The sequence below is a fragment of the Melanerpes formicivorus genome, unplaced genomic scaffold, assembly GCF_026170545.1.
Source record: "Melanerpes formicivorus ecotype bairdi unplaced genomic scaffold, bMelFor1.0.p_v2 SCAF_10, whole genome shotgun sequence".
Classification (NCBI taxonomy): Eukaryota; Metazoa; Chordata; class Aves; order Piciformes; family Picidae; genus Melanerpes; species Melanerpes formicivorus.
In genome coordinates this window covers 20,648,632-20,675,011 of record NW_027142362.1, presented here as the reverse complement: position 1 = coordinate 20,675,011, position 26,380 = coordinate 20,648,632, and the positions used below count along the sequence as shown (strand labels likewise).

The 26,380-nt window shown below is 52.8% G+C and overlaps 2 protein-coding genes and 2 long non-coding RNA genes across 9 annotated transcripts; 2 read left to right on the top strand and 2 right to left on the bottom strand.

Annotated features, from left to right (window-relative positions):
* Nucleotides 1–849: 849 nt before the first annotated feature.
* LOC137443936 (uncharacterized) lies at nt 850–5,531 on the bottom strand. Its single transcript, XR_010988027.1, has 2 exons — nt 4,426–5,531; nt 850–3,074 (listed from the first exon to the last, which is right to left on the bottom strand). It is a non-coding gene; the product is annotated as an uncharacterized lncRNA (long non-coding RNA).
* Nucleotides 2,816–10,041, top strand: LOC137443935 (uncharacterized). 4 transcript variants are annotated; one of them, XM_068144156.1, is made up of 6 exons: nt 2,816–3,101; nt 6,080–6,152; nt 7,738–8,050; nt 8,130–8,362; nt 9,124–9,198; nt 9,761–10,041. In XM_068144156.1, the coding sequence occupies exons 1-5, from the start codon at nt 3,061–3,063 to the stop codon at nt 9,160–9,162; spliced, it is 699 nt and encodes a 232-aa protein (XP_068000257.1). In that variant the 5' UTR covers nt 2,816–3,060; the 3' UTR covers nt 9,163–9,198; nt 9,761–10,041. The 4 variants fall into 4 exon arrangements, with proteins under 4 accessions (XP_068000257.1, XP_068000260.1, XP_068000258.1 ...); XM_068144157.1 differs by lacking the exon at nt 2,816–3,101 and having other exon boundaries at nt 6,016–6,152; nt 7,738–7,800; nt 7,891–8,050; XM_068144159.1 differs by lacking the exons at nt 2,816–3,101; nt 7,738–8,050 and adding an exon at nt 5,288–5,392.
* Nucleotides 10,042–13,768: 3,727 nt separating this feature from the next.
* LOC137443929 (uncharacterized) lies at nt 13,769–17,733 on the top strand. Of its 3 annotated transcripts, none has more exons than XM_068144145.1 (7): nt 13,769–13,964; nt 15,531–15,545; nt 15,659–15,857; nt 15,936–16,168; nt 16,346–16,381; nt 16,836–17,027; nt 17,449–17,733. In XM_068144145.1, exons 1-6 carry the CDS (start codon nt 13,953–13,955, stop codon nt 16,986–16,988), a joined length of 648 nt encoding a protein of 215 aa, XP_068000246.1. In that variant the 5' UTR covers nt 13,769–13,952; the 3' UTR covers nt 16,989–17,027; nt 17,449–17,733. The 3 variants fall into 3 exon arrangements, with proteins under 3 accessions (XP_068000246.1, XP_068000247.1, XP_068000248.1); XM_068144147.1 differs by having other exon boundaries at nt 13,797–13,964; nt 16,836–17,017; XM_068144146.1 differs by lacking the exon at nt 15,531–15,545 and having other exon boundaries at nt 13,778–13,964; nt 16,836–17,017.
* Nucleotides 17,734–23,861: 6,128 nt separating this feature from the next.
* LOC137443928 (uncharacterized) lies at nt 23,862–25,583 on the bottom strand. Its single transcript, XR_010988025.1, has 3 exons — nt 24,947–25,583; nt 24,747–24,780; nt 23,862–24,277 (listed from the first exon to the last, which is right to left on the bottom strand). It is a non-coding gene; the product is annotated as an uncharacterized lncRNA (long non-coding RNA).
* Nucleotides 25,584–26,380: the final 797 nt, after the last annotated feature.

The window sequence follows — 26,380 nt, the reverse complement described above, 5'->3', positions numbered from 1 at the left end:
ATCAATAGAGACATGAACAAATTTTAACCTGCCAAATTCAGCAATGTGAGTAACATCTGTTTGCCAGATCTGGAGGGCTCAGAAGCCTCTAGGGCTGGTTCCAGAATAGTGAGGAACATGCTGGCCCTGACAGTCAGGACATGCAGCAACAATACCACCAGCTTCAGCATTGGACAACTGAAATAGCCCTTTTAGAGCCTGATAGCCTTGATGAAAAAATTGATGAGATGCTATGCCTGTTGTTTGATATTTGGAATTGGTACTATTGCTACACACGACACAGTCTCAAGCTGCACCAGGGGAAGTTTAGGCTCGAGGTGAGGAGAAAGTTCTTCACTGAGAGAGTCATTCGTCATTGGAATGTGCTGCCCAGGGAGGTGGTGGAATCTCCATTCCTGGAGGTGTTCAAGAGGGGATTGGATGTGGCACTTGGTGCCATGGTCTAGTCATGAGGTCTGTGGTGACAGGTTGGACTCCATGATCTTTGAGGTCTCTTCCCACCTTGGTGATACGGTGATACTGTGGCACTGTGACACAAGTGCATCTGCTTTTGCATTCCCGTCCACCAAAAACTCTGGGAAGTTACCATATAAATCCATGTGAACATATCCCCTAATCACACAACCATTAAGCAACCATGATATTCAGTCCTAATTTAGATGTTTTCTGGTGACATCTCAGATTATCATGACAGTCAGTGAGGTCTGGGTTAGGTAGGCCTGCTGATTGTCACTGTCCCATCCTCTTGATTGTTGTGCTGTCTTCTGCTGAGATGATTGCAGCACTGAGTTGCAAAAGTGATGTTCGCAGATGTCGTGGATATGCCCTCAGAAATGCACGGCAGATCCATCAACGAAAAATAATAAGTTTATTTATATATATACAAACTCTGTAACGGGGTATTTACAATCGCCCTTCACAGGTATCAATATTCGGTTAGTGGAACTATCTTTACAGAATGTTATGTATGGGCATTTAAACCAAAATGATTCACAGAACTTAGAACCTAAACGGAGTCAGAGAGTGGCGGGGGAGGGGTTGGTCAGTGACCGGCAACCCTCCACCCGGAGCAATATAAACGCTATCCTAAACGAAGCTCTACAAAGGGCTTGGCTTACTCACAAGCTGAGAACTTCGTGGAGTCTTTCCTCAGTAATGTTTATAATCCAGACAACGTGGCACGGATGTGCCGTAATAAGGAGGCAGGAAATGGCGCTGGCCGCGTGGCCGCACCGCGTGGCTCTGCTGTTCTCTCCCAGGATACAAAATTCCTTGCTCAGAGGGGGGCAGTGGCAGGTCAGCAACGCTGGTTCACACGGTCTACCAGGTTTTCTCCTACGATGGATCACGCAGCGGTTGATCCCACGGAGTGCTGTCCACGGCACCGCACACAGCTGGGTGACCGTGGCAAAAGGACCACGAGGCCTCCCGAAGCACTGGCTGGCACGCACGCGCACACACACAGGCTCCAACACCGAGGTGGGGGGCTCATTTGCCAAACGACCCCTATTTACCATTTGCCCCAGTGAATACTGGCCCAATAAGCATCTGTTGCCAACGCAAACATTAACCAATGAACTACCAGCTACCAAATGTGGCCTGAGTATATGCTATACTCGGGGAAACAAACATATAGCCTGCCTCTAGTACTGCAGGGGTGAGACCACGCCCAGGTAGGCTGTTTACCTGGACTCAGTGGCGCCAGGATCCCCCCTGCTGCCTCCAGAAAGGAGGGGGGGGACAAAGGAGGGTTAACACATACAGAAATATATTCTGATCATAAGCATCCTTCACTACATTAGATTGATTTTTCCAAAAATCCCTAAAGAGCTTAAAAAACTATGTTAAAATTAAACTGTCAAATCAATATCTTAAAAAAAAAAGGGGGGGGGGGGGGGGAAGGGAGAAGGTTTTGCATTAAGTAAAGCATACTTTTTTTTAAAATGAAAACCTATTTAGCACAACCCTCACTTATCTTACATACAGCGCTCTTAACATGCCATGGCACAGAGAGAAAAATACTTAACCCATGAACTCCCAGCATAACTCATTCTACTTAATCACTGAATACCTATCAGAAGTATAGAATCATAGAATAGAATCATAGAATCAACAAGGTTGGAAAAGACCTCAAAGATCATCAAGTCCAACCTGTCACCCAACACCTCATGACTACTAGACCATGGCACCAAGTGCCACGTCCAATCCCCTCTTGAACACCTCCAGGGATGGTGATTCTACCTGGGCAGTCCATTCCAATGGCTAACAACTCTCTCTGTGAAGAACTTTCTCCTCACCTCGAGTCTAAACTTCCCCTGGTGCAGCTTGAGACTGTGTCCTCTTGTTCTGGTGCAGGTTACCAAAATTGTTCAGTGTGAATTCAGCATTTGGGTGGTGCTGTGTCACTTTGAAGAGGGTTAGGATGGTGAGCTCTTGGCAGAGGAGGCATTGTGGCTAGGGAAAGAAGCCCTGAGCTTGAGAGACATGCTCTAGTCCTGCCATTGATTTCTGTCCCACTCTATTATTATTCATCATGCTCACTATCAAAACTTAACTACCAGAAACGTCAAAAGAACAAATCTCCAAAATCCCCTACAAGCAGAAACGATTCCAAAATCAGCATCCACATCAGGTTTTCACCCACAAAATGTTGAATATTTTTCTTAAGACAACTTTGCACCGTTACTTTAAATCTTAGATACAGCTTCTGCAAAGCTACAAAAAACTGCAAGCAACGGAAAGATAACATAGAGAGTGTGGGCTCAGCAAAACCGCTGTAGCTACCGGGGGTGGAGTGGGGGGTGGGGATGGGGGGTGTGTGTGTAGAGCTGCTTTCTGCACCGAAGGTACTTTCTCATTAGTTTCTTGGCGATGAAAGATAGAGTAGTGTAAACAAGGGCTGGTTGCCGCTGCTGCAGATGATGTACGAGTGCTACGGGAGCCGTCGCTTGGACTGCAGGAGGGGCCCCACAGCCAGCACTCGCCTCTCCTGCCGGGCTGGCACCATCACTGGGGAGAAGCTGCAAAAGCCTCCGCTGCCGATCCAAATTCTCTGTCACCATGGATTGTTTGTTCTGTTTTGGAAACAGAGCTCACAAAAGGTACAAGCTGAGCAATTCAAGTCCCTTTAGCAATTGTTACAGGTGGTGTTACAGTGGATATTAAAGCATATATTTGTCCCTCATAATCAGCAGCTGAAACATTTTACTGGGCCTCCTGATTTCAAGGCAGCTGCAAGCACAGTCATCTTAACATCTGTACTGCCGACCTTTGAACAAGCAGCCACCGTATCAGCTGCAGATGGTTCACCTGACAATGCTTCAACAATTTTTTGGCAGTCAGTGTGAGGAATATAGTAATGATTTGTGTTAAGAGTATAAAACTCAGGGTACACTAAGATTAAGGGTCAAGAACTTGTTTTGAGGATAAGTGGAAAACTGCGTATTTTACAGACTTAAACAAAGACTGCTTGACTGTTTGCATGGTTAACTAGACACACCATGGCTAAGGAGCAGCTGTACTAAGATAAACACCCAGTTCTACCCAGAACTGTGGAATTTGTTTTCTTCAGATAAGAAACCTGACCAATGCGTATGTGTAAGAGTGAGGTTATTCAATGGACACTTTGAGGATGACTGACTTACTTCATCTGTTGACCCCCGGGAAGACCCCCACCATGCAGAATGCGCATGAGCAAGGAAGTCCCACCTACTCCAAGAATTTGCCCACCTATTCCGAGAACTCATTATCATATCCCTGCCTTCTATTTAGCATAAGCCTGTTTATGTAGATGATGTAGCTATATAAGATAAAGGAAGCCATTGCAAAGTTGCTGTGAGGTGAAGCCTTTGTTGCCTTACAAGCCCAGCGCGCTGCTTTGCTCACTTTTGTTGCCTCCTGTTGCCTTTTATTGCTAATAAAACTGTTACAAAAACCTTTCCAGTGAAGTCAACCATAACAGTCAGCATTTGCATTTTTTGCCAACTGCCGACACAGAATTTGTCTGAGATTTTCATCATCAACCTGCTTCTCAATAGCAGCAGAAACCCTTTCTACAAACTGTAGAAATGGTTCCTTAGGATCCTGTTCAATAGTTGTATATTGAGGGCATGGAGGTGCAAGCTCCATCGTCTTTCGAATTGCAGACATGCCTATTTTTTGACTCTGTTCCAGTACACAAGGGTGCCAGTGAGCTTGTGTGATAGGATTAGAAAACATAGCGCCTGTTCCCATAAGGGCATCCACCCCCACTCCTCGCAGAGGATCGTTTTGATCCCTTTGCATGTCAAGTCAATCCCTTTTTCTTTCAACTCTCCCATTATTTCCTCCTCTTTTTTGTCCCACTCTTAGATAAGCACCAGGTGTCGCCATTTCCACAACCTGTTTATCTCCTTTCCATACGGCATCCCACAAATGACTACCTACCTTGTGCCACGCAGCGATGCTGAAAGCCATAACTGAGGAAGGTTCAAAACCTTGCTGCTTGCTCCGTAATAGTAATCTTCTTAATTCATAATCTTTAATTTTTAGACTCCTGTGTTTCAATAACAGTTTCCAGGTCCCAAGGACTAAGTCCTCATCCTTTGTTAAATCTTGTCCCATTATGTACTCAGTGGCTCACCTACCTCACCCAGGCAGGTGTCAAAGTTCAGGTCCAGACCAAAGGCAGTATCCCCACTGATCTCAGCTGCACTGGGCTCTGTCACCACTGCATTCCACTCGCAGCCTTGAATCACATCGAATCACGTCTCAGGGTCACCATTTGCACTGTATATGGTGATAGACAGGGACAAAAATATACACTCATGGCAAGCAGAGTAGAGATAAAGACAAAAGACTCCATTTATTCCAGCACAGCAACACATATTTGTATGTCTGTTGTTAGTGGTTAACAAACTCTTCTCAAGGTTCTTACTGGTTAGTCATAGCATTGCTATGGTTACTGGTTAAGCTAGCCCAGGTGGCCTCTCTATCTCATCTTGCAGTTTCTCATCCTCAAATGTTCAGTCCAGGGACTTTCCAGATTCTCATGTGAACACAGTGATGTTTTCAACGTCAAATTCCTCACCAGAGTTCATCACAGGGTCCACAGATTCATCACAGTCCCCCACAGACACCCACTTGGGTGCTGGGATGGTACTTGGGGAATGCAGTAGGGGTGAAGTGAGCCAGTAGGTTCTGGGTTGCAGCTGACATCTCCTGCTCTTTGCTGCTTGGCTGCAGCAGAGTTGGAGGTCACTCAGCACTGGCTTCGGGGAAAGGAACTTCTGGGAAAAGGAGAGCAAGAGTGAGAGCAACAGAAATGCAACAGGGACTGCACAGCCTCTTGTGCCACACTTCATTGCCATGCAAGGGGGATGCCAAAGCTGCCAACATTCTGTTCCAGCCCCTTGTGAGTATCCCTCTGCCAGCACCCACACACCTGTGGCACCCAACACCCGGGTCTGGAGGAACAGCCTGGCCTGGGCTCACAGGGTCTGCCCCAGGGTGCTCAGCTGTGGGGAGAGGGGCAGAGTGAGCCTGGAACCCAGCCACTGCTGGCACTCAGCTGCAGCTATGACCAATACCTGCTAGCACCCATCTCCTGCTGGCACCCCCCTGTAGCTATGACCAATACCTGCTAGCACTCATCACCTGCTGGCACCCCCCTGCTAGCACCCATCTCTGCCAGGACCTACCCCTGCTATTGCCACCCATGCTAGCACCCGTGCTAGCACCACTCTTGTCACAGCAGCCTCACAGCACCTCCTGCCTCCCCTGCACCCCAACACTCAGCACAGTGAAGATTCCAGTGGTAGGGAATGTGGATGCTGGGGGCCACAGCAGTGGGGGGAAACTCAGGGGCATGTACAGGATATCCCGGGTGGTCTCCATCTGTTCCCAAACTTAACATTCAGTTGCAATTAGCAGATCTGCCGCAACATTAAAAAGCAAAAAGCCTCAGACAGGTCTTCACAGAGTTTTTGCCGTGCTTAGGTTTCGGTTTCATTCTGTTTCCACCTCGCACAGTCACAGGAAGTAGGAGAGGTCAGCTTGGATCCAAGCAACTCCCAGCCCAGCCCTCTTCTATTTCCCACAGCCCTTCTTGGAGGTGCCAGCAGCCCAGCTCCGTAAAAGGCTCCGTCCTAGGGACATCGACGATGGGAATTGTGGTAAGGACTCCGCTATCTCGGCAGCCCTCTGCCTGCAGCTGCCCGCGACGCTGCGCCGCTGGGACAGGGGGAGGGGAGGAACAGAGCTCGTCCCGGGACGTCTCCACCTTTAGCGGCTGGGAAGCACAGGCTGACTTTTGCTGGCTTGCAGCTGACCTCTCCTGCTCTTAGTGAGAGGTGGAGAAAGACTGAAAGGGAAACCTGGACACGGTGCAAACTGTGAAACCTGCCTGGGGCTTTGTGCTTCTTCAAGCTGGGGCTGCTTGGTGATTGACACAGAGTGGTAACTTTGGGCACAGAGGGAGACCAACTGGGGGAGCCTTTGTCAGGAGAACAGGAGGCTGAGCAGAGACCTCCTGGCTCTCTAGGGCTCCCTGAAAGGAGCTTGGAATGAGCTGGGGCTTGGTCTCCTCTCCCTCCTAACAAGCAACAGGATGAGAGGAAATGGTCTCAAGTTCCCCCAGGGGCGGTGCAGTTTGGCCAGCAGCTGTTGGCTGCAGCAGAGTTGGAGGTCACTCAGCACTGGCTTCGGGGAAAGGAACTTGTGGGAAAAGGAGAGCAAGAGTGAGAGCAACACAAATGCAACAGGGACTGCACAGCCTCTTGTGCCACACTTCATTGCCATGCAAGGGGATGCCAAAGCTGCCAGCACTCTGCTCCAGCCCCTAAGCAGGGACCCTCTGCCAGCACCCACACACCTGTGGCACCCAGCACTGGGTCTGGAGGAACAGCCTGGCCAGAGCTCACAGAGTCTGCCCCAGGGTGCTCAGCTGTGGGGAGAGGGGCAGAGTGAGCCTGGCACCCAGCCTCTGCTGGCACTCAGCTGCCGCTAGGACCCATCCCTGTGGCACCCACCTACCCCTGTTACTGCCTATCACTGCTATTGCCACCCATTCTATCATTCACACTTGCCACAGCAGCCTCTCAGCATCTCCTGCATCCCTGCACCGCAACACTCAGCATCAGGCAGATTCCAGAGGTGGGGAATGTGGATGTTGGGTGCCACAGTGGAGGTCTGGAAGTCAGGAGCATTTCCAGGCTATCCCAGCTGCTCTCCCCCTGATCCCAAACATAACATTCAGGAGCAATGAGCAGATTAGACACAGCTTGAAGAAGCACAAAGCCCCAGGAAGGTTTTCAGAGGTTTTGAACTGCTCCCAGATTTTGTGTTCAGTCTTTCTCCACCTCTCACAGTCAGAGAAAGTAGGAAGGGTCAGCTTGGATCCAGTACTTCCCAATTCAGCTGCTCCCTGATGTATTTCCACAGCCCTTGTTGCAGGGGCCAGCTCTGTTCCATGCTCCTAGGACACATCACTGCTGGGTACCACAGCAAGGACTCTGCCATCTCCGCAGCTCTCTACAGGCAGCTATCCACAGCCCTGGGCTGGTGGACAGGGCGGGGAGACGCAGAGCTTGTCCTGGGATGTCTCCACCTTGCAGGAGCAGCAGGGAGGCACAGGATGACTTTTGCCTGAGCCAAGCCCTTGCCCTGGCAGCAGCCATCACAGGCAGGGTGTAGTGGCAGGTGGGACTGTGCCACTCAGGCACAGGTGCTGACCCCATTCCTGTTCCGCTCTCCCTGCAGATCTCCAGCATTTCTCGATGCCTCAGCCTGGTGAAATCCTGCCTGGCTGCATGCTGGGCTCAGGTAGTGCTGTCGTGGAGGAAATGTGCCAGGTGTCTCTCCATAGGTGACCATGTGCCAGCCTTTGAGACAATTCACTTTGTGCTGCACAAGGGCACCCCTGGGCACGAGGAGGTCTTGGAGGAGGTGGCAGAGGCAGCACTGCAGCCCGGGGACATGGTGCTCTTCCCCCTGCACCAGTATGGCTCCTGCAGCTCCCTCTTCACACACGCAGCTGTCTACCTTGGGGACGCAGAGGTCATACACTTCCAGAGTAAGTGCCTGAGCCCTGGCTCGTGTCTGCAGCATGGTGAGGGCTGGGCCAGGGCAATGTGTGGCTCTTGATTTTCCAGACACTGATGTCTGGAGTAACATTGGTCAGATCTGCAAGGAAGGCTTCCTCGCCCTGACAAGAGCCAGGGGGAAATACCTGATGTACCGGAAAAGAGGTGGGATGGACCGCATGGAATTAAATAGCAACGTCAGGATGGCAATGAACAGCACAGGCAACTATCAGCCAGGCACCAAGAACTGCATCCACTTTGCCCTCTGGCTTCTGGGCTTGCAAGACTTCTACATGGACCTGGTGAGCATGGAGCTGGGTGTCAGGGCCCTGGTGTGATGGCTTCTGCACCCACAGCCAGCCCCGCCAATGCATCCTGACCCAGTTTCCCTAGGTGTAGTCTATGGACAGTGGGCACAGGAGGGAGAAATCTATACCTGAGATGGTTTAAGGCTTTACCTGGAGTCCAAAAGCACAAACAGAATAGACTTAGGTTTCCTCCCCCTCTCCTTTTTTCCTGGTAAGGTAAAAGGAAATTAGGCAGGAGAAAGGAGAGGTAAAATCATGCAAGGAATGATCTGGAAGCAGTTTGGAAGTAAAAAGGTAATTTTAAACAAAATATCTATAGCATTTGAGTACCAGGGAAGGTTACAAAGGTATAAGGAAAAGGGGAAATAGAAGAAAATACAAAACCAGGCCCAGCTGGCATTGGATTCCCTTGATGTAAGTGGATTCAGTTCCTGAGAAGTGGTCTGGAAGCAGCATGGAGCTAGGCTGTGCCATGTGGTAGGTGCAGGAAGCAGGAACAGCAAATGACCTCTGGAACAGGCACAGCAGGGGAGAGAGGCAGAACCAAGCAGTGTCTCTGCTTAAATAGGCTTTGCTGGACAGGCAGGGGGAGTGGAATAGACCTCTGACCCAGGGTACCCCTGCTCCTGGAAGGGGGAATCCCAAATCTCTCTCTCTCTGCCCATCTGGATCAGGTTTCTTTTGTCTACGTGGGGGCTGGGTTCTTGTCAACCCCTCCAAGGATGAGTTTAACCTGGGACAACTTTCTCTTGCAGGTGGAAATCCAACATGAAGATGGCAGAGGGAGGCCATGAGTATCCCCAGTGTCAACCCTTCCAGGCAGGGCTCTGGTATCCCTGGGAAGGCTGTGTGGTCATGAAAGGGGCCTGGGTATTCTCAGAGGGATGCAAGGACCCCAATAGCAGTGAGGTGCCCAAGAGCACTGTGACTTCTCCAAGTGGGCTGATGTCCATGGGGTGGCTGGGTCCCCATGAGGAGTGTGAGGGCCAAGGGAGGGCTGAGTCACCAGCAGGGATGGGGTCACCAAATTAAAAGGGGTTCCTCTGGGAGGGTCATGGGGTGCTGGCAAGGCAGTGGTGTCCCTGGGAGGATGGAGTCCCCAGCAGGGCTGTGCAGTCCCCAGGAGGACTGAGCTTCCAGAGAGGGATTGGGTCCTTCAAAAGCGGCTGCTGGGGCATCAGCAGAGCTGGGGTGTCTGGGAGGGATGGAGTACCCAAACAGGGATGGGGTTCCCCAGGAGGCCTTTGGGTTCTCCAGGAGGGCTGGGTTCCAGATGCCAGTGTTAGTGGGGGACGCAGCAGCACAGGGTGGGAAGGGCAGGGCAGTGAATCTGGGGAAGCTCCAACTTTCTTGAGCTCAGCTACAGCCCACCCATACACCCTGACTTTGCAGGCTTTTGTGCTCCGTGATGTGAGGGACTGGCAACAGCCACATCAGCCTGAGGATGACCAGCCCTGAGCCACAGAGGAGCCTCAGCATTGCCCCACGCACCCCAACGCCTCAGCCCAGGGAAGGACCTTTGCTGAGCAGGAGCTCTTCCCTTCTGCTTGCTGCAGCTGCCTTGCCATGCATTCCTTAGGGGCTTCAGTACTGCTGCCTCCATTCAATGTCCCCATTTCCCTCCCCCAACATCTACAATGACAATAAAGCAGAGAGCACAAGACAATGCAGAAGGTACTGCCTGGATGTCCTAGAGCAGACAACGTGTCCCCATGCAGCTGTGCTGGGCTGACCTTGGGCTGCTGCCAGGAGCCCACCCAGCTGCCCCATCCCTGCCCTCCTCAGCTGCACAGGGGCAGACAGCTCTGACCAAAGGCTCATGGCTGGAGAGAAGGACAGCACCAGGCCAGGCTGCTGGGCACCACTGCTGGTCCTGTGGCTTGGACAGGCCTGGGGCAGGGGCTCCCTGTGGCCTTGTGGCTCTGCAACAGGGCTTTGGTGTTGTGCAGAAGCAGGAGGTGAGCAGGGTCCAGGACATAGGCCTTGTGCTTGGCCAGCCAGGACACCTCTACCTTGGGGATCTTGGCATGCTGCTCCTCAGAGCCATCAAAAGGCTCCTCAGAGGTTTCCTGCAGCAAGGACTCCTGCACCACCCCCAGAAACCTGATGCTGGGGCTGGGCTTGGCTTGCAGCCAGGATCACAGACTCTCAGAATTGCTTTAGTTGGGAAAGACCTTGGAGATCATGGAGTCCAACCATTACCTAACTCCACCAAGGCTGGTGCTAAACCATGGCCCTCAGCACCACCTCTCTGTCCCTTTGAAACCCCTGCAGGGATGGGGATTCAGACACCTCCCTGGTCAGCCTGTGCCAGTCTCTGGGAACACTTTCAGTGAGAAAGTTTCTTTTAATGTCCAACCTGAACCTCCCTTGGTGCAGCTTGAGGCCATTTCCTCTTCTCCCATCACTTGTTACTAGAGAGGTTGGATGAAATCCATGAGTCTCCAACTTCCTAGCATGGAGTTGCAGAGAGCCAGAAGCTCTGCTCTCAGCCTCATTGTTCCATGCTAAACAATCTCAGCTGCTCTCCAGACCCTCCTGGTAAATGGCCACCATCCAGGTATGACCCTTCCTACAGCTGGGGCTTGGGATCATTGCAGGGAGCTCCTTCCCTGGGTGCTCTGAGTGTCTCAGTCCTGGCCAGGGAGCCCAGGTCATGGTGGGACAATCATCTAGGTGCTGAGGAATGCAGCAGGGGTGGGGTGGGTTAGTCGGTGCTGGGTTGCAGCTGACCTCTCCTGCTCTTAGTGAGAGGTGGAGAAAGGCTGAAAGGGAAATCTGGGCAAGGTGCAAGCTGTGAAACCTGCCTGGGGCTTTGTGCTTCTTCAAGCTGGGGCTGCTTAGTGATTGACACAGAATGGTAACTTTGGGCACAGCGGGAGACCACCTGGGGGAGCCTTTGTCAGGAGAACAGGAGGCTGAGCAGAGAGCTTGTGGCTCTCTAGGGCTCCATTAAATGACTTCTGGGAAAAGGAGAGCAAGAGTGAAAGCAACACAAACACAACAGGGACTGCACAGCCTCTTGTGCCACACTTCATGGCCATGCAAGAGGGATTACAGTGTCATAGAATGGGTTGGCTTGGAAGGGCTCTTCAAGATCATCTGCTTCCTAAACTCATGCCATAGACAGGGACACCTCCCACCAGCCCAGGTTGCTCAAAGCTTCATCCAGCCTGGCCTTGAACACCTCCAGGGAGTGGGCAATCACAGCCTCCCTGGGCTACATGTTCCAGTGTCTGCTCACTCTCCCTGGAAAGAATGTCTTCCCCCTCTCCAGTTTTAAATCTCCTCTCTTCCAGCTCAGAGCCAATTCTCTTCGTCCTGTCACTCCCAGCCCTTGTCCAAAGTCCCTTGCCACCTCTCTTGGAGCCTTTTCAGGTGCTGCAAGGCTGCTCTACATTCTACCCAGAGCCTTTTCTTTTCCAAGCCAAACAACCCCAACTCTCCCATCCTGTCCCCACAGGGGAGGTTCTTCAGCCCTCTGATTTTCTTCATGGCCTCCTCTGGATACTCTCCAGCACCTCCAGGTACTGGAGACACCAGAACTGGACACACTGCTGCCAGTGGAGTCAGAGCAGAGCAGAGGGGCAGAATCCCCTCCCTGTGCTGCTGCTCTCCCTGCTCTGGATGCAGCTCAGCACACAGCTGCCTCCTGGGCTGCCAGCAACCATTGCTGGTTCCTGGGGAGTTTGGCACCAACAGACACTCCCAAGGCCTTCTCCTCCAGGTTGCTCTCAACCACTCCTCACCCAGCCTGGATTTGTGCTTGGGATTGCCTGACCCAGCTGCAGGACTTGCCCTTGGCCTTGTTGATCTTCATGAGGTTGTTTTGGGCCAAACTCTGAGCATGTTCAAGACCCTCCACACAGATCCTTTCCCTGCAGTGTTTCAGCCACACTACAGAGCTGGGAGTCATCTGCAGGCCTGCTGAGGGCTCCTCAGTGGCCCTGCCAATGTTGCTGACAAAGATGTTGAACAGCACTGGTCCCAGTGCAGACCCCTGAGGGACATCGCCTGGCACCTGTGGTGGGTTGAAGTTTCCACAAGCATTAACTTTAGCCAGACTAACTCAGTTAGAAGCAAATGGAAGCTGTATTTACAAGCAAAACTACATTCTACAACAGAATGCAATGAATATGTACAAAATATACAGGATTTACAATATTATACAGGTATTTACAATTAGCAAACAACACAGAAACCCCCACCCTGGTCAAAAAGAAACCAGGGAAGCTGCTCCACTGCCCCACTCCCCCACTCCCAACCTCCTAGACCACCCTGTACCAAGAGAGAGAGAAGCTGAAAGAGGGCAGTGGGTAAGCTTATCTCAAGGCCAGCCAGAAGTGTTGTTATCTCCCACGTGAAGCAATAACAGCCAAGATCAGAAGAGAAGAGAAAAGGAATGGGAATGGAAGTGAAATATGAAGACTTGTTATGATCCAGCTTCTGTTATCCCAGACTTTTATCCAATGAATTTCTTTAGAACAATCTTTTGTTTTCCTTTCTGCACCCAATAGTGATTTAGACTTTCTATTTTTCTGCTTGAAATCTGCAGCTAAATTTTAAAGGCATGGCCTAAAACTACCACAGCATCCTCCAGCCAATTCCTCATCCAGCCAGTTGCCACCCCTCAGGTCCATGCATTTCCAGCCCGGTGACCAAGACATCATGGGGACAAGGTCAAACACTTTACACAAAGCCAGGAGGATGTTATCAGGAGCTCTTCTCTTCTCCACTGCTGCTGTCACTCCACAGGAGAAAGCCACCATGTCCCTCAGGCATCACTTGCCCTTGCTGAAGCCATGCGGCTTAACACCAACCACCTCTTCCTCATTTCCCGTAAGCCTTAGCAAGGCCTTCAGGAGGATCTGCTCCATGATCTTTAGAGTGATGACAGTGACAGGATGCCAAAGCTGCGACCCTCCTGCTCCAGGCCCTGGCCACGGTCAATGTGCCAGTGCCAAGAGGCCTGTGGCACCCAGCACTGAGGCTCAAAGGGTCTGCCCCAGGGTGCCCAGCTGTGGGGAGAGAAGCAGTGAGCCTGGCACCCAGCCTCTGCTGGCACTCAACTGTTGCTAGGACCAATCCCTGCTACAAGCCATCCCTGCTAGCACTCACCTTCTGCTGACACCCCCCCTGCCAGCACCCACCTGTGCAAGGCCCTTCCATTGCTGCTGCCTATCCCTGCTGTTGCCACCCATGCTAGCACCACTCTTGCCACAGCAGCCTCACAGCACCTCCTGCCTGCCCTGCACCCCAGCACTCAGCACTGTGCAGATTCCAGAGGTGGGAAATGTGGACGCTGGGTGCTGCAGCAGTGGGGGGAAACTGTTCCCAAACTTAACATTCAGTAGCAGTTAGCAGATCAGCTCCAGCTTGAAGAAGCAGAAAGCCCCAGGAAGGTTTTCACAGAGTTTGTATTTGCCCAGGTTTCGCTTTCAGTCTTTATGTGACTCTTATAGTCACAGGAAGAAGAAGTCCAGCACCTCCTAGCCCAGCCCAGCCCTCCTTCGTTGTCCAAAGCCCTTCTTGGAGGTGCCAGCAGCCCAGCTCCGTAAAAGGCTCGGTCCTAGGGACATCGCCGATGGGAATTGTGGTAAGGATTCTGCCATCTCGGCAGCCCTCTGCCTGCAGCTGCCCGCGACGCTGTGCCGCTGGGACAGGGGGAGGGGAGGAACAGAGCTCGTCCCGGGACGTCTCCACCTTTAGCGGCTGGGAAGCACAGGCTGACTTTTGCTGGCTTGCAGCTGACCTCTCCTGCTCTTAGTGAGAGGTGGAGAAAGACTGAAAGGGAAACCTGGACACGGTGCAAACTGTGAAACCTGCCTGGGGCTTTGTGCTTCTTCAGTCTGGGGCTGCTTGGTGATTGACACTGAATGGTAACTTTGGGCACAGCGGGAGACCAACTGGGGGAGCCTTTGTCAGGAGAAGAGGAGGCTGAGCAGACACCTTGTGTCGCACTAGTGCTCCCTGAAAGGAGCTTGGAATGAGCTGGGGCTTAGTCTCCTCTCCCTCCTAACAAGCAACAGGATGAGAGGAAATGGTCTCAGGTTCCCCCAGGGGCGGTGCAGGCTGGCCAGCAGCTGTTGGCTGCAGCAGAGTTGGAGGTCTCTCAGCAGTGGCTTCAGGGAAAGGAACTTGTGGGAAAAGGAGAGCAAGAGTGAGAGCAACACAAATGCAACAGGGACTGCACAGCCTCTTGTGCCACACTTCATTGCCATGCAAGGGGATGCCAAAGCTGCCAGCACTCTGCTCCAGCCCCTAAGCAGGGACCCTCTGCCAGCACGCACACACCTGTGGCACCCAGCACTGGGTCTGAAGGAACAGCCTGGCCAGGGCTCACAGGGTCTGCCCCAGGGTGCTCAGCTGTGGGGAGAGGGGCAGAGTGAGCCTGGCACCCAGCCTCTGCTGGCACTCAGCTGCCGCTAGGACCTATCCCTGTTACTGCCACCCATGCTAGCACCACTCTTGCCACAGCAGCCTCACAGCACCTCCTGCCTCCCCTGCATCCCAACACTCAGCATCAGGCAGATTCCAGAGGTGGGGAATGTGGATGTTGGGTGCCACAGTGGAGGTCTGGAAGTCAGGAGCATTTCCAGGCTATCCCAGCTGCTCTCCCCCTGATCCCAAACATAACATTCAGGAGCAATGAGCAGATTAGACACAGCTTGAAGAAGCACAAAGCCCCAGGCAGGTTTTCAGAGGTTTTGAACTGCTCCCTGATTTTGTGTTCAGTCTTTCTCCACTTCTCACAGTCAGAGGAAGTAGGAAGGGTCAGCTTGGATCCAGTACTTCCCAATTCAGCTGCTCCCTGATGTATTTCCACAGCCCTTGTTGCAGGGGCCAGCAGCCCAGCTCTGTCCCAGGCTCCTAGGGCACATCACTGCTGGGTGGCACAGCAAGGACACTGCCATCTCCGCACCCTCTGCAGGCAGCTGCTCAGGACGCTGTGCTGCTGGGACGGGGATAGGAGGGGAGGCACAGGGCTTGTGCCGGGATGTCTCCACCTTGCAGGAGCAGCAGCAGGGAGGCACAGGCTGACTTTTGCCTGAGCCAAGCCCTTGCCCTGGCAGCAGCCATCACAGGCAGGATGTAGTGGCAGGTGGGACTGGGCCCCCCAGGCACAGATGCTGACCCCATTCCTGTTCCTCTCTCCTTGCAGATGTCGAGCAGTTGTGTAAGTAGGAGCCAGGGGAGGCCTTGTCTGGCAGCATGGGGAAGTCAGGGGGTTGTTGGAGTTGGTTGGGCCTGTTGTACTCCCTCCTCATCTTCCTTCCATGGTGCCACTAGGAGGTGGATTTTGGGATGATAAAGTTTCTGCTGTTCAAGTGCATCTCTCAGCATGGTGAGGTCTTCTACAAAGTGCCAGAAGAAACAGTGCAGCCTGGGGACATTGTGCTTGTCCCAATGCAAGATAAAAAGCTCTTTCTCAGGTCCTTCATACATGCAGCTGTCTACCTTGGGGATGGAGAGGTCATACACTTCCAGGGTAAGTGCCTGAGCCCCAGCTTTTGTCTGTTACATGGCTGAGCCTGGGGCAGGGCAATGGTGGCTCTTGGTTTTGCAGGACGGAAGGATAAGAATAAACCTGGTCGGATCAGCAAGGAAGGCTTCCATGACATGAAGGAGGAAAGGGGGAAATGCGAGATTTGGCGGAAGAGAGGCGGGATCGACCTCAAGGAATTCCGTAGAAAAGTCAAGGAGGCAATGAACAGCAAAGCCAAGTATCACCTGGGCACCAACAACTGCATCCACTTTGCCCTCTGGCTTCTTGGCTTGGCAGACTTCTACACTCAAATGGTGAGCAGAAAGCTGGGCATCTTGGCCATGGAGAAATGGCTCCTGCACCCACAGCCAGCCCTGCCTCTGCAACCTGCACCATACCCCCAAGGGCTGGCCCACAGGTGATGGGAACAGTGTTGGGGACAGTGGTGGAAAGAGTCAGGTCCTCTGTTCATGGACACATTTCTCTTGCAGGTGGAAATCCAAAAGGAAGATGGCAAGGAAGAGGCTGTGAGTATCCCCAGTGCCAGCCCTTCCAGGCAGGTCTCTGGGGTCATGGGAAGGCCTGGAGACATCAAAGGGTGCTGGTGTCCCTGGGAAGGATGCAAGAACTCCAATAGCACTGAGGTGCCCAAGAGCACTGTGACTCTGCCAAGTGGGCTGAGGTCCATGGCGTGGCTGGGTCCCCATCAGGAGTGTGAGGGCCAAGGGAGGGCTGAGTCACCAGCAGGGATGGGGTCACCAAAGAAAGATGTATTCCCCTGGAGGGTCATGGGCAAGGCAGTGGTGTCCCTGGGAAGAAGGAGTCCCCAGCAAGGCTGTGCGGTTCCCAGGAGGGGCTGCTGGTGTCTCAGAAGAGATGGGGTGTCTGGGAGGGATGAAGTCCCATAGGTGGTGGGGGCAGTGCTGGGGTTGGTGCTGGGGACATCCAAGCCCCCTGTGCATGGAAAACTTTCTCTTGCAGGAGGAAATCTCAGATGAAGATGGCAGAGAAGAGGCCATGAGTATCCCCAGTGGCAGCCCTTCCAGGCAGGGCTCTGATATCTCTGAAATGGCTGCAGTGTCATCAAAGGTGCCTGAGGTCCCTGGATGGGTTCAAGGGCCCCAAGAACACTGAAGTCCCCAAGAGCACTGTGACATCTCCAAGTGAGCTGAGGTCAATGGGGTGGCTGGGTCCCCATCAGGAGTGTGAGGGATAAGGGAGGGCTGAGTCACCAGCAGGGTTGGGGTCACCAAAGACAGATGTGATCCTCGGGGAGGGCCATGGGGTGCTGGCAAAGCAGGGTCACAGGCAAGGCAGTGTGGTGTCCCTGGGAAGAAGGGGTCCCCAGCAGGACTGTGCGGTTCCCAGAAGGGGCTGCTGGTGTCTCAGAACAGATGGGGTGTCTGGGAGGGCTGGAGAACCCAGACAGGGCTGTGGTCCCCATGAGGCCTTTGGGTTCTCCAGGAGAGCTGGGTTCCAGATGCCAGAGTTGGTGAGGGACACAGCAGCATGGGGTGGAAAGGGCAGGGGATCTGGGGAAGCTCCATCTCTCTTGAGCTCAGCTACAGCCCACCCATACAGCCTAACTTTGCAGGCATTTGTGCTCCATGATGTGAGAGACTGGCAGCAGCCACATCAGCCTGAAGATGACCAGCCCTGAGCCACAGAGGAGCCTCAGCATTGCCCCACGCACCCCAATGCCTCAGCCCAGGGAAGGACCTTTGCTGAGCAGGAGCTCTTCCCTTCTGCTTGCTGCAGCTGCCTTGCCATGCATTCCTTAGGGGCTTCAGTACTGCTGCCTCCATTCAATGTCCCCATTTCCCTCCCCCAACATCTACAATGACAATAAAGCAGAGAGCACAAGACAATGCAGAAGGTACTGCCTGGATGTCCTAGAGCAGACAACGTGTCCCCATGCAGCTGTGCTGGGCTGACCTTGGGCTGCTGCCAGGAGCCCACCCAGCTGCCCCATCCCAGTCCTCCTCAGCTGCACAGGGTGTCATAGGGCTGGAAGTGTAAGGCCAAGAAGCCTCCTCCCTCCCCCCTGTAAAGTAACGGGAAAGAAAATTGAAGGGAAAGGGAAAAAAAAACTCACAGCTGAATTAGCAAAGCAGTGGAGCTGTATATTTACAAAGCAATGTAGGATATGCAGGGGAATTTACAGAATTTACAATATTTACAATATATACAGAGATATACAACAGAGTAGCACAGAAATGAGAGTTCCCCCCTCTGCTGAGGGGGTTCCCCACCTCTGCTTCCCCCTCTCTCCCCTTTTCCCCAGAGCAGGTTAGAAAAGAGAAAGAAAAGAGGAAAAAAAAAAGTTAGAAGCATTATGTGTTTTATTGGAAAGCAGTTAATACAGGCCTTTGCAGCTTATCAGTTTCAAGGCCAAAGCCTTGGCCGAAAGCCCAGCACAGAGAGCTGCTGCTCGGCGGAGGAGTGGAAGCAAGACTGATAGAAGAGTGCTGGAATGGCCAGGATACCCTCCTGCACTCCCAGTTCCGAAGGTGCTTCCTCCCACTCTACCAATGAAATTAGTTTAGATTATTCTTTCCGTTTACCAACTTCCGTCCACCATATTCCCTTTCTTAAGGGGACAACGTCAGCCAGTGACAGTCCACCCCTTCTAAACAATTTCTTTGGCTGTTCATACTGTCCATCCAATCCAAAACGATATTTACAGTTCGTGAGTAAAGTTCATACTCCATTCCGGCTATGCTCAGATGTAGATGATTCAAAAGTCCAAGAAAATCAGAAAATGAGAAAAATGGAAAACAGTTCATTTCTTCGCCGACAAAGCGAAGAAAAGGGAAACAGGGATGCTCAGGGTCTCTTAGTTGACTCAGGGCTCTCAGGGATCTCAGGGTTCGTGCACCGTAGATTCCTCATTGATTCTTCCTTTGGACGCGATGTAGCTGTACAACAGTTTGAAATTAACCTCTTTCCGCTAAAGTTAAATTTCTCTGTGGAATACACTGAATTTCACCATTCTCCTGCATTACCCAATAAGTGTGACCCGGACCTTCAGCTGAAACCACCCCTCGGACAGGTTTAGCCTCTCCTGAGGGCGAAAATACCCAAACAGTTTTACCTAACAGGTTCTTTTCTCTAACAACAGGAACTCTATCACCTTCTACTTTCCGTAGCAAATCTGAATGTGCAGGTCCAGCTCGGTTCACTGAACCTCTACTATTTACCAGCCAGGTTGCTTGTGCTAAATGTTTTTCCCAGTTTTTCAAAGATCCACCTCCCATGGCTTTGAGAGTGGTCTTCAACAAACCGTTGTAGCGTTCAATCTTCCCTGAAGCTGGTGCATAGTAGGGAATGTGGAATATCCACTCAATACCGTGCTCTTTTGCCCAGTTCTTTACAAGGTTGTTCTTGAAATGAGTTCCGTTGTCTGACTCAATCCTCTCTGGAGTTCCGTGTCTCCACAGGATCTGTCTCTCCAGACCAAGAATGGTGTTGTGTGCAGTTACATGTGGAACTGGATAAGTTTCCAACCATCCAGTGTTTGCCTCTACCATAGTAAGCACATACTGCTTACCAGAACGAGAACATGGTAGAGTGATGTAGTCAATCTGCCAGACTTGACCATACTTGTACTTGGACAATCTGTCACCATACCACAAGGGCTTAAGTCGTTTTGCCTGCTTAACAGCAGCACAAATGTGACAGTCATGCATGACTTGTGTGATAGCATCCATGGAAATGTCTATGGATCTGTCACGAGCCCATTGGTATGTTGCATCTCTGCCTTGATGTCCTGACAAATCATGAGCCCACCGAGCTAAGAATGTCTCAATTTCGACTGGAAACACTGAGGAAAAGAAGGACATCACTGCCCATTGCAGGTTTGAACCCACAATCTCAACACTCAGAGTCTCATGCCCTACAAATTGAGCCACGTGGTCCCCCACGGGCAGACAGGTCTGACCAAAGGCTCGTGGCTGGAGAGAGGGACAGCACCAGAGAGAAGGACAGCACCAGCCCAGGCTGCTGGACACCACTGCTGGCCCCAGGGCATGGACAGGCCTGGGGCAGGGGCTCCCTGAAGTCTTGTGGCTCTGCAGCAGGGCTTTGGTGTTGTGCAGGAGCAGGAGGTGAGCAGGGTCCAGGATGTAGGCCTTGCGCTTGGCCAGCCAGGACACCTCTACCTTGGGGATCTTGGCATGCTGCTCCTCAGAGCCATCAAAAGGCTCCTCAGAGGTCTCCTGCAGCAAGGACTCCTGCACCACCCCCAGAAACCTGATGCTGGGGCTGGGCTTGGCTTGCAGCCAGGATCACAGACTCTCAGAATTGCTTTAGTTGGGAAAGACCTTGGAGATCATGGAGTCCAACCATTACCTAACTCCACCAAGGCTGGTGCTAAACCATGGCCCTCAGCACCACCTCTCTGTCCCTTTGAAACCCCTGCAGGGATGGGGATTCAGACACCTCCCTGGTCAGCCTGTGCCAGTCTCTGGGAACACTTTCAGTGAGAAAGTTTCTTTTAATGTCCAACCTGAACCTCCCTTGGTGCAGCTTGAGGCCATTTCCTCTTCTCCCATCACTTGTTACTAGAGAGGATGGATGAAATCCATGAGTCTCCAACTTCCTAGCATGGAGTTGCAGAGAGCCAGAAGCTCTGCTCTCAGCCTCATTGTTCCATGCTAAACAATCTCAGCTGCTCTCCAGACCCTCCTGGGGCTTGGGATCATTGCAGGGAGCTCCTTCCCTGGGTGCTCTGAGTGTCTCAGTCCTGGCCAGGGAGCCCAGGTCATGGTGGGACAATCATCTAGGTGCTGAGGAATACAGCAGGGATGGGGTGGGTTAGTCGGTGCTGGGTTGCAGCTGACCTCTCCTGTTCTTAGTGAGAGGTGGAGAAAGGCTGAAAGGGAAATCTGGGCAAGGTGCAAGCTGTGAAACCTGCCTGGGGCTTTGTGCTTCTTCAAGCTGGGGCTGCTTAGTGATTGACACAGAATGGTAACTTTGGGCACAGCGGGAGACCACCTTGGGGAGGCTTTATCAGGAAAACAGGAGGCTGAGCAGAGACCTTGTGTCGAACTAGGGCTCCCTGCAAGGAGCTTGAAATGAGCTGGGGCTTGGTCTCCTCTCCCTCCTAACAAGCAACAGGATGAAAGGAAATGGTCTCAAGTTTCCCCCAGGGGCGGTGCAGGTTGGTCAGCAGCTGCTTGGCTGCAGCAGAGTTGGAGGTCACTCAGCACTGGCTTCGGGGAAAGGAACTTGTGGGAAAAGGAGCGCAAGAGTGAGAGCAACACAAATGCAACAGGGACTGCACAGCCTCTTGTGCCACACTTCATTGCCATGCAAGGGGATGCCAAAGCTGCCAGCACTCTGCTCCAGCCCCTAAGCAGGGACCCAGCACCCACACACCTGTGGCACCCAGCACCTGGGTCTGGAGGAACAGCCTGGCCAGGGCTCACAGGGTCTGCCCCAGGGTGCTCAGCTGTGGGGAGAGGGGCAGAGTGAGCCTGGCACCCAGCCTCTGCTGGCACTCAGCTGCCGCTAGGATCCATCCCTGTGGCACCCACCTCTGCTAGGATCTGCCCCTGCTGCTGCCTATCCCTGCTATTGCCACCCATGCTAGCACCACTCTTGCCACAGCAGCCTCACAGCACCTCCTGCCTCCCCTGCATCCCAACACTCAGCATCAGGCAGATTCCAGAGGTGGGGAATGTGGATGTTGGGTGCCACAGCGGGGATCTGGAAGTCAGGAGCATTTCCAGGCTATCCCAGCTGGTCTCCCCCTGATCCCAAACATAACATTCAGGAGCAATGAGCAGATCAGACACAGCTTGAAGAAGCACAAAGCCCCAGGCAGGTGGCACAGCAAGGACACTGCCATCTCCGCAGCCCTCTGCAGGCAGCTGCTTAGGATGCTGTGCTACTGGGACAGGGATAGGAGGGGAGGCACAGGGCTTGTGCCGGGATGTCTCCACCTTGCAGGAGCAGCAGCAGGGAGGCACAGGCTGACTTTTGCCTGAGCCAAGCCCTTGCCCTGGCAGCAGCCATCACAGGCAGGATGTAGTGGCAGGTGGGACTGTGCCCCCAGGCACAGATGCTGACCCCATTCCTGTTCCTCTCTCCATGCAGATCTCCAGCATTACTCGATGCCTGAGCCAGCTGAAATCCTGTTGGGATCAGGCAGTGTTGGGGTATGGTTCGACCTCTACTGCCTCCATGGGCGACCGTTTGCCAGCCTTTGAGACAATTTACTTTCTGCTGCACAAGGGCACCCCTGGGCACGAGGTCTTGGAGGAGGTGGCAGAGGCAGCACTGCAGCCCGGGGACATGGTGCTCTTCCCCCTGCACCAGTATGGCTCCTGCAGCTCCCTCTTCACACACGCAGCTGTCTACCTTGGGGACGCAGAGGTCATACACTTCCAGAGTAAGTGCCTGAGCCCTGGCTCATGTCTGCAGCATGGTGAGGGCTGGGCCAGGGCAATGTGTGGCTCTTGATTTTCCAGACACTGATGTCCGGAGTAACATTGGTCAGATCTGCAAGGAAGGCTTCCTCGCCCTGACAAGAGCCAGAGGGAAATACCTGATGTACCGGAAAAGAGGTGGGATGGACCGCATGGAATTGAATAGCAACGTCAGGATGGCAATGAACAGCACAGGCAACTATCAGCCAGGCACCAACAACTGCATCCACTTTGCCCTCTGGCTTCTGGGCAGAAGCCAGAATGGACCTGGTGAGCATGGAGCTGGGTGTCAGGGCCCTGGTGTGATGGCTTCTGCACCCACAGCCAGCCCCGCCAATGCATCCTGACCCAGTTTCCCTAGATGTAGTCTATGGACAGTGGGCACAGGAGGGAGAAATCTATGCCCCTTGCAAATGGACACCTGAGATGGTTTAAGGCTTCACCTGGAGTCCAAAAGCCTAAACAGAACAGATCTAGATTTCCTTCACCCTCTCCATTTTTCCTGGTAAGGTAAAAGGAAATTAGGCAGGAGAAAAGAAAGGTAAAATCATGCAAGGAATGATCTGGAAGCAGTTTGGAAGTAAAAAGGTAATTTTAAACAAAATATCTATAGCATTTGAGTACCAGGGAAGGTTACAAAGGTACAAGGAAAAGGGGAAATAGAAAAAAATACAAAACCAGGCCCAGCTGGCATTGGATTCCCTTGACGTAAGTGGATTCAGTTCCTTGGCCTTCTTGGCCACCAGGGCACATTGCTGACCCATGCAGAACTTGTTTCCCACCAGCATGCCCAGGTCCTTCTCCACAGGGCTGCTCTCCAGCAGATCACCTCCCAACCTGTCCTGCTGCAGTTTATTCTTCCTGCCCAGGTGCACCACTCCACACTCATCCTTGTTGAACCTCCTTGGGTTCCCCTCTGCCCAGCTCTCAGTCTGTCCAAGTCTCTGAATGGCCTCACAGCCTTTGGGTGTCTGTCTGTCTATCTGTCCCCTCATCCATATCATTGATAAAGATGTTGAACAGGACGAGAACCAGCGCTGATCCCTGAGGGACTCCACTGGATACAGCTCTCCAGCTGGACTTGGCATCATTGACCACCACTCTTTGCACTCAAAGCCAGTTCCTAATCCATCTCACTGTCTGTACCTCTATCCCACACCTCCTGAGCTTGCTCACAAGGATGTTATGGGAGACAGTGTCAAAAGCCTTTCTAAGTTCAAGGTAGACTACAGCCACTGGTCTGCCTGCACCTCCCCATTCAGTTAGGGCATCAGACTTGCTGAGCAGACTCTGTCTGTCTGTCCCCTCATTGATGTCATTCATAAAGCAGTTGAACAGTAAGGCTCTGAGGAGGAGGAATCCAAGGTCCCCAAGGCAGACGTGTCCTGGCTGGCCAAGCACAAGGCCTACATCCTGGACCCTACTCACCTCCTGCTCCTGCACAACACCAAAGCCCTGCTGCAGAGCCACAAGGCCGCAGGGAGCCCCTGCCCCAGGCTTGTCCATGCCCTGGGGTCAGCAGTGGTGTCCAGCAGCCTGGGCTGGTGCTGTCCTTCTCTGCAGCCACAACCTTTGGTCAGAGCTGTCTGCCCCTGTGCAGCTGAGGAGGGCAGGGATGGGGCAGCTGGGTGGGCTCCTGGCAGCAGCCCAAGGTCAGCCCAGCACAGCTGCATGGGGACACGTTGTCTGCTCTAGGACATCCAGGCAGTACCTTCTGCATTGTCTTGTGCTCTCTGCTTTATTGTCATTGTAGATATTGGGGGAGGGAAATGGGGACATTGAATGGAGGCAGCAGTACTGAAGCCCCCAAGGAATGCATGGCAAGGCAGCTGCAGCAAGCAGAAGGGAAGAGCTCCTGCTCAGCAAAGGTCCTTCCCTGGGCTGAGGCGTTGGGGTGCGTGGGGCAACGCTGAGGCTCCTCTGTGGCTCAGGGCTGGTCACCCTCAGGCTGATGTGGCTGTTTCCAGTCTCTCACATCATGGAGCACTGCCCCTGCAATGTGAGGGGGTGTGTGTGGGCTGTAGGCTGGCCTCAAAAGCGATGGAGGGTTCCCAGATCTCTGCCCTGCCTTTCCCACCCCTTGCTGCTGGGTCCCTCACAAGTGCAGGCAGCTGAAGACCAGCCATAGTAGGTACACCAAAGGCCTCATGGGGACAACAGCCCTGTTTGGGTACTCCATCCCACCCAGACACCCCAGCCCCACTGAGGATACATCAGCCCCTTTTGAAGGACCCTGTTAAACACAATCATTCTTGAAATTCCACAATCCTCCTGCAGACCCCTTCAGCCCTGGGACCCCAGGGTCCTGCCTGTGATGCATCTTTCTTTGGTGACTCCATGACCCTCCCCCTTCATGGAGTCCTTGCATCCCTCCTAGGGACCCCATCCCCCTTTGCTGACACCACAGCCTTCCCCAGGACCCAGTGCCCTGCCAGGGAAGGCTGACACTGGGGATACTCACTCTGTGTTCTGACATTTTGTAGTGGGATTCCCACCTGCAAGAGAAAGACGTCCATGCACAGAGGGCTTGGCTCTCCCCACCACTGCCCCCACTGCCCATGGCCCAGCCCCAGGGGGAACTGGGTGAGGATGCAAGGACAGAGCTGGCTGTGGGTGCAGGAGCCATCACACCATGGCCATGACACCCAGCTCTGTTCTCACCAGGTCTATATAGAAGTCCTCTAAGTCCAGAATGCAGAGCACAAAGTAGATGCAGTTGCTGTAGAGCAGGTTATAGTTGGCTTTGCTGTTCATCACTTCCCTGCCTTTGCTATGGAATTCTCTGAGGTCAATCTCACCTCTCTTCTTGTAAATCTTTCATTTCCCTCTTGCCTTTTTCAGGGACTTGAAGCTTCCCTTACTCATCTGGCCAGTGTCATTCTCACCAGCCAGTCCTGGAAAACCAAGAGCCACCATTGCCCTGGCCCAGGCTCTGCCATGTCACAGACATGAGCATCATGAGCTCAGGCACTTACCCTGGAAGTGTATGACCTCTCCATCCCCAAGGTAGGCAGCTGCATGTTTGAAGAGGCAGAAAAGGGATCCAGAATTCTGTATGGGGACAAGCACAATGTCCCCAGGCTGCATTGCTTTATCTGGCACTTCCCCAAAGATCTCTCCATGCCTAGGGATCCTCTTGTACAGCACAAACTTCATCACTTCATACTTCCTCTCTTAGTGGCATCATGGATGGAACGTGAAGAGGTGGCAGAACAGGCCCCACCAACCCTAACATCCCCTGACTCCTCCATGCTGCCAGACAAGGTCTCCCCAGGCTCCTACTTACAGGACTGCTGGACATCTGCAAGGAGAGAGGAAGAGAAATGAGGTTAGCAGCTGTGGCTGGAGGGCAGAGTCCCACCTGCCACTACACCCTGCCCGTGATGGCTGCTGCCAGGGCAAGGGCTTGGCTCAGGCAAAAGTCAGCCTGTGCCTCCATGCTGCTGCAAGGTGGAGATATCCCAGGACAAGCCCTGCTCCTCCCTTCCCCCCGGTCCCAGCGGCACAGCGTTGTGGGCAGCTGCCTGCAGGGGGCTGCGGAGATGGCAGAGTCCTTACTGAGGAACCCATCGGTGATGACCCTGTGTGACAGGTTAGGCTGTGCCTTTAGGAAAAGGACAGCTGCAGAACTCTCTAGCTGAATGTTTTGGTGTAAAAAAGAAAACAAAAGGAGATAATTCTACACGAATTTCATTGGCAGATCAGTAGAATATAGCTTTAAGAACTTACAGTCTGTCTTCAGTCTTTCTGTTCTTGGCCAGAGAGCATGACGCTGACCCTGATAAGATAAGAAGCTAACTTCTCTAACAAAGCTTTGAACGAATTCCCTTACTATCCTTTTCTTTCTCTTTCTCCTTTTTCACCTAATTAACTACTGGGGGAAAGGGGAGGAAGGGGAGAGGGTTGTGGGGGGAGCACAAGGGGGGATTTTCCTTGGGAGGATCTCTGTTTGTGTTATTTCCTGTAAATTCTTGTATAATATTGTACATGCTGTGTATTTGTACATATTCTTTGCATTCCATTGTAGAGTGCAGTTTGGCTTGTAAAATACAGCTTTGCATTCGCTTCTCTGGCTGAGTTTAGCTGCGCCTGATG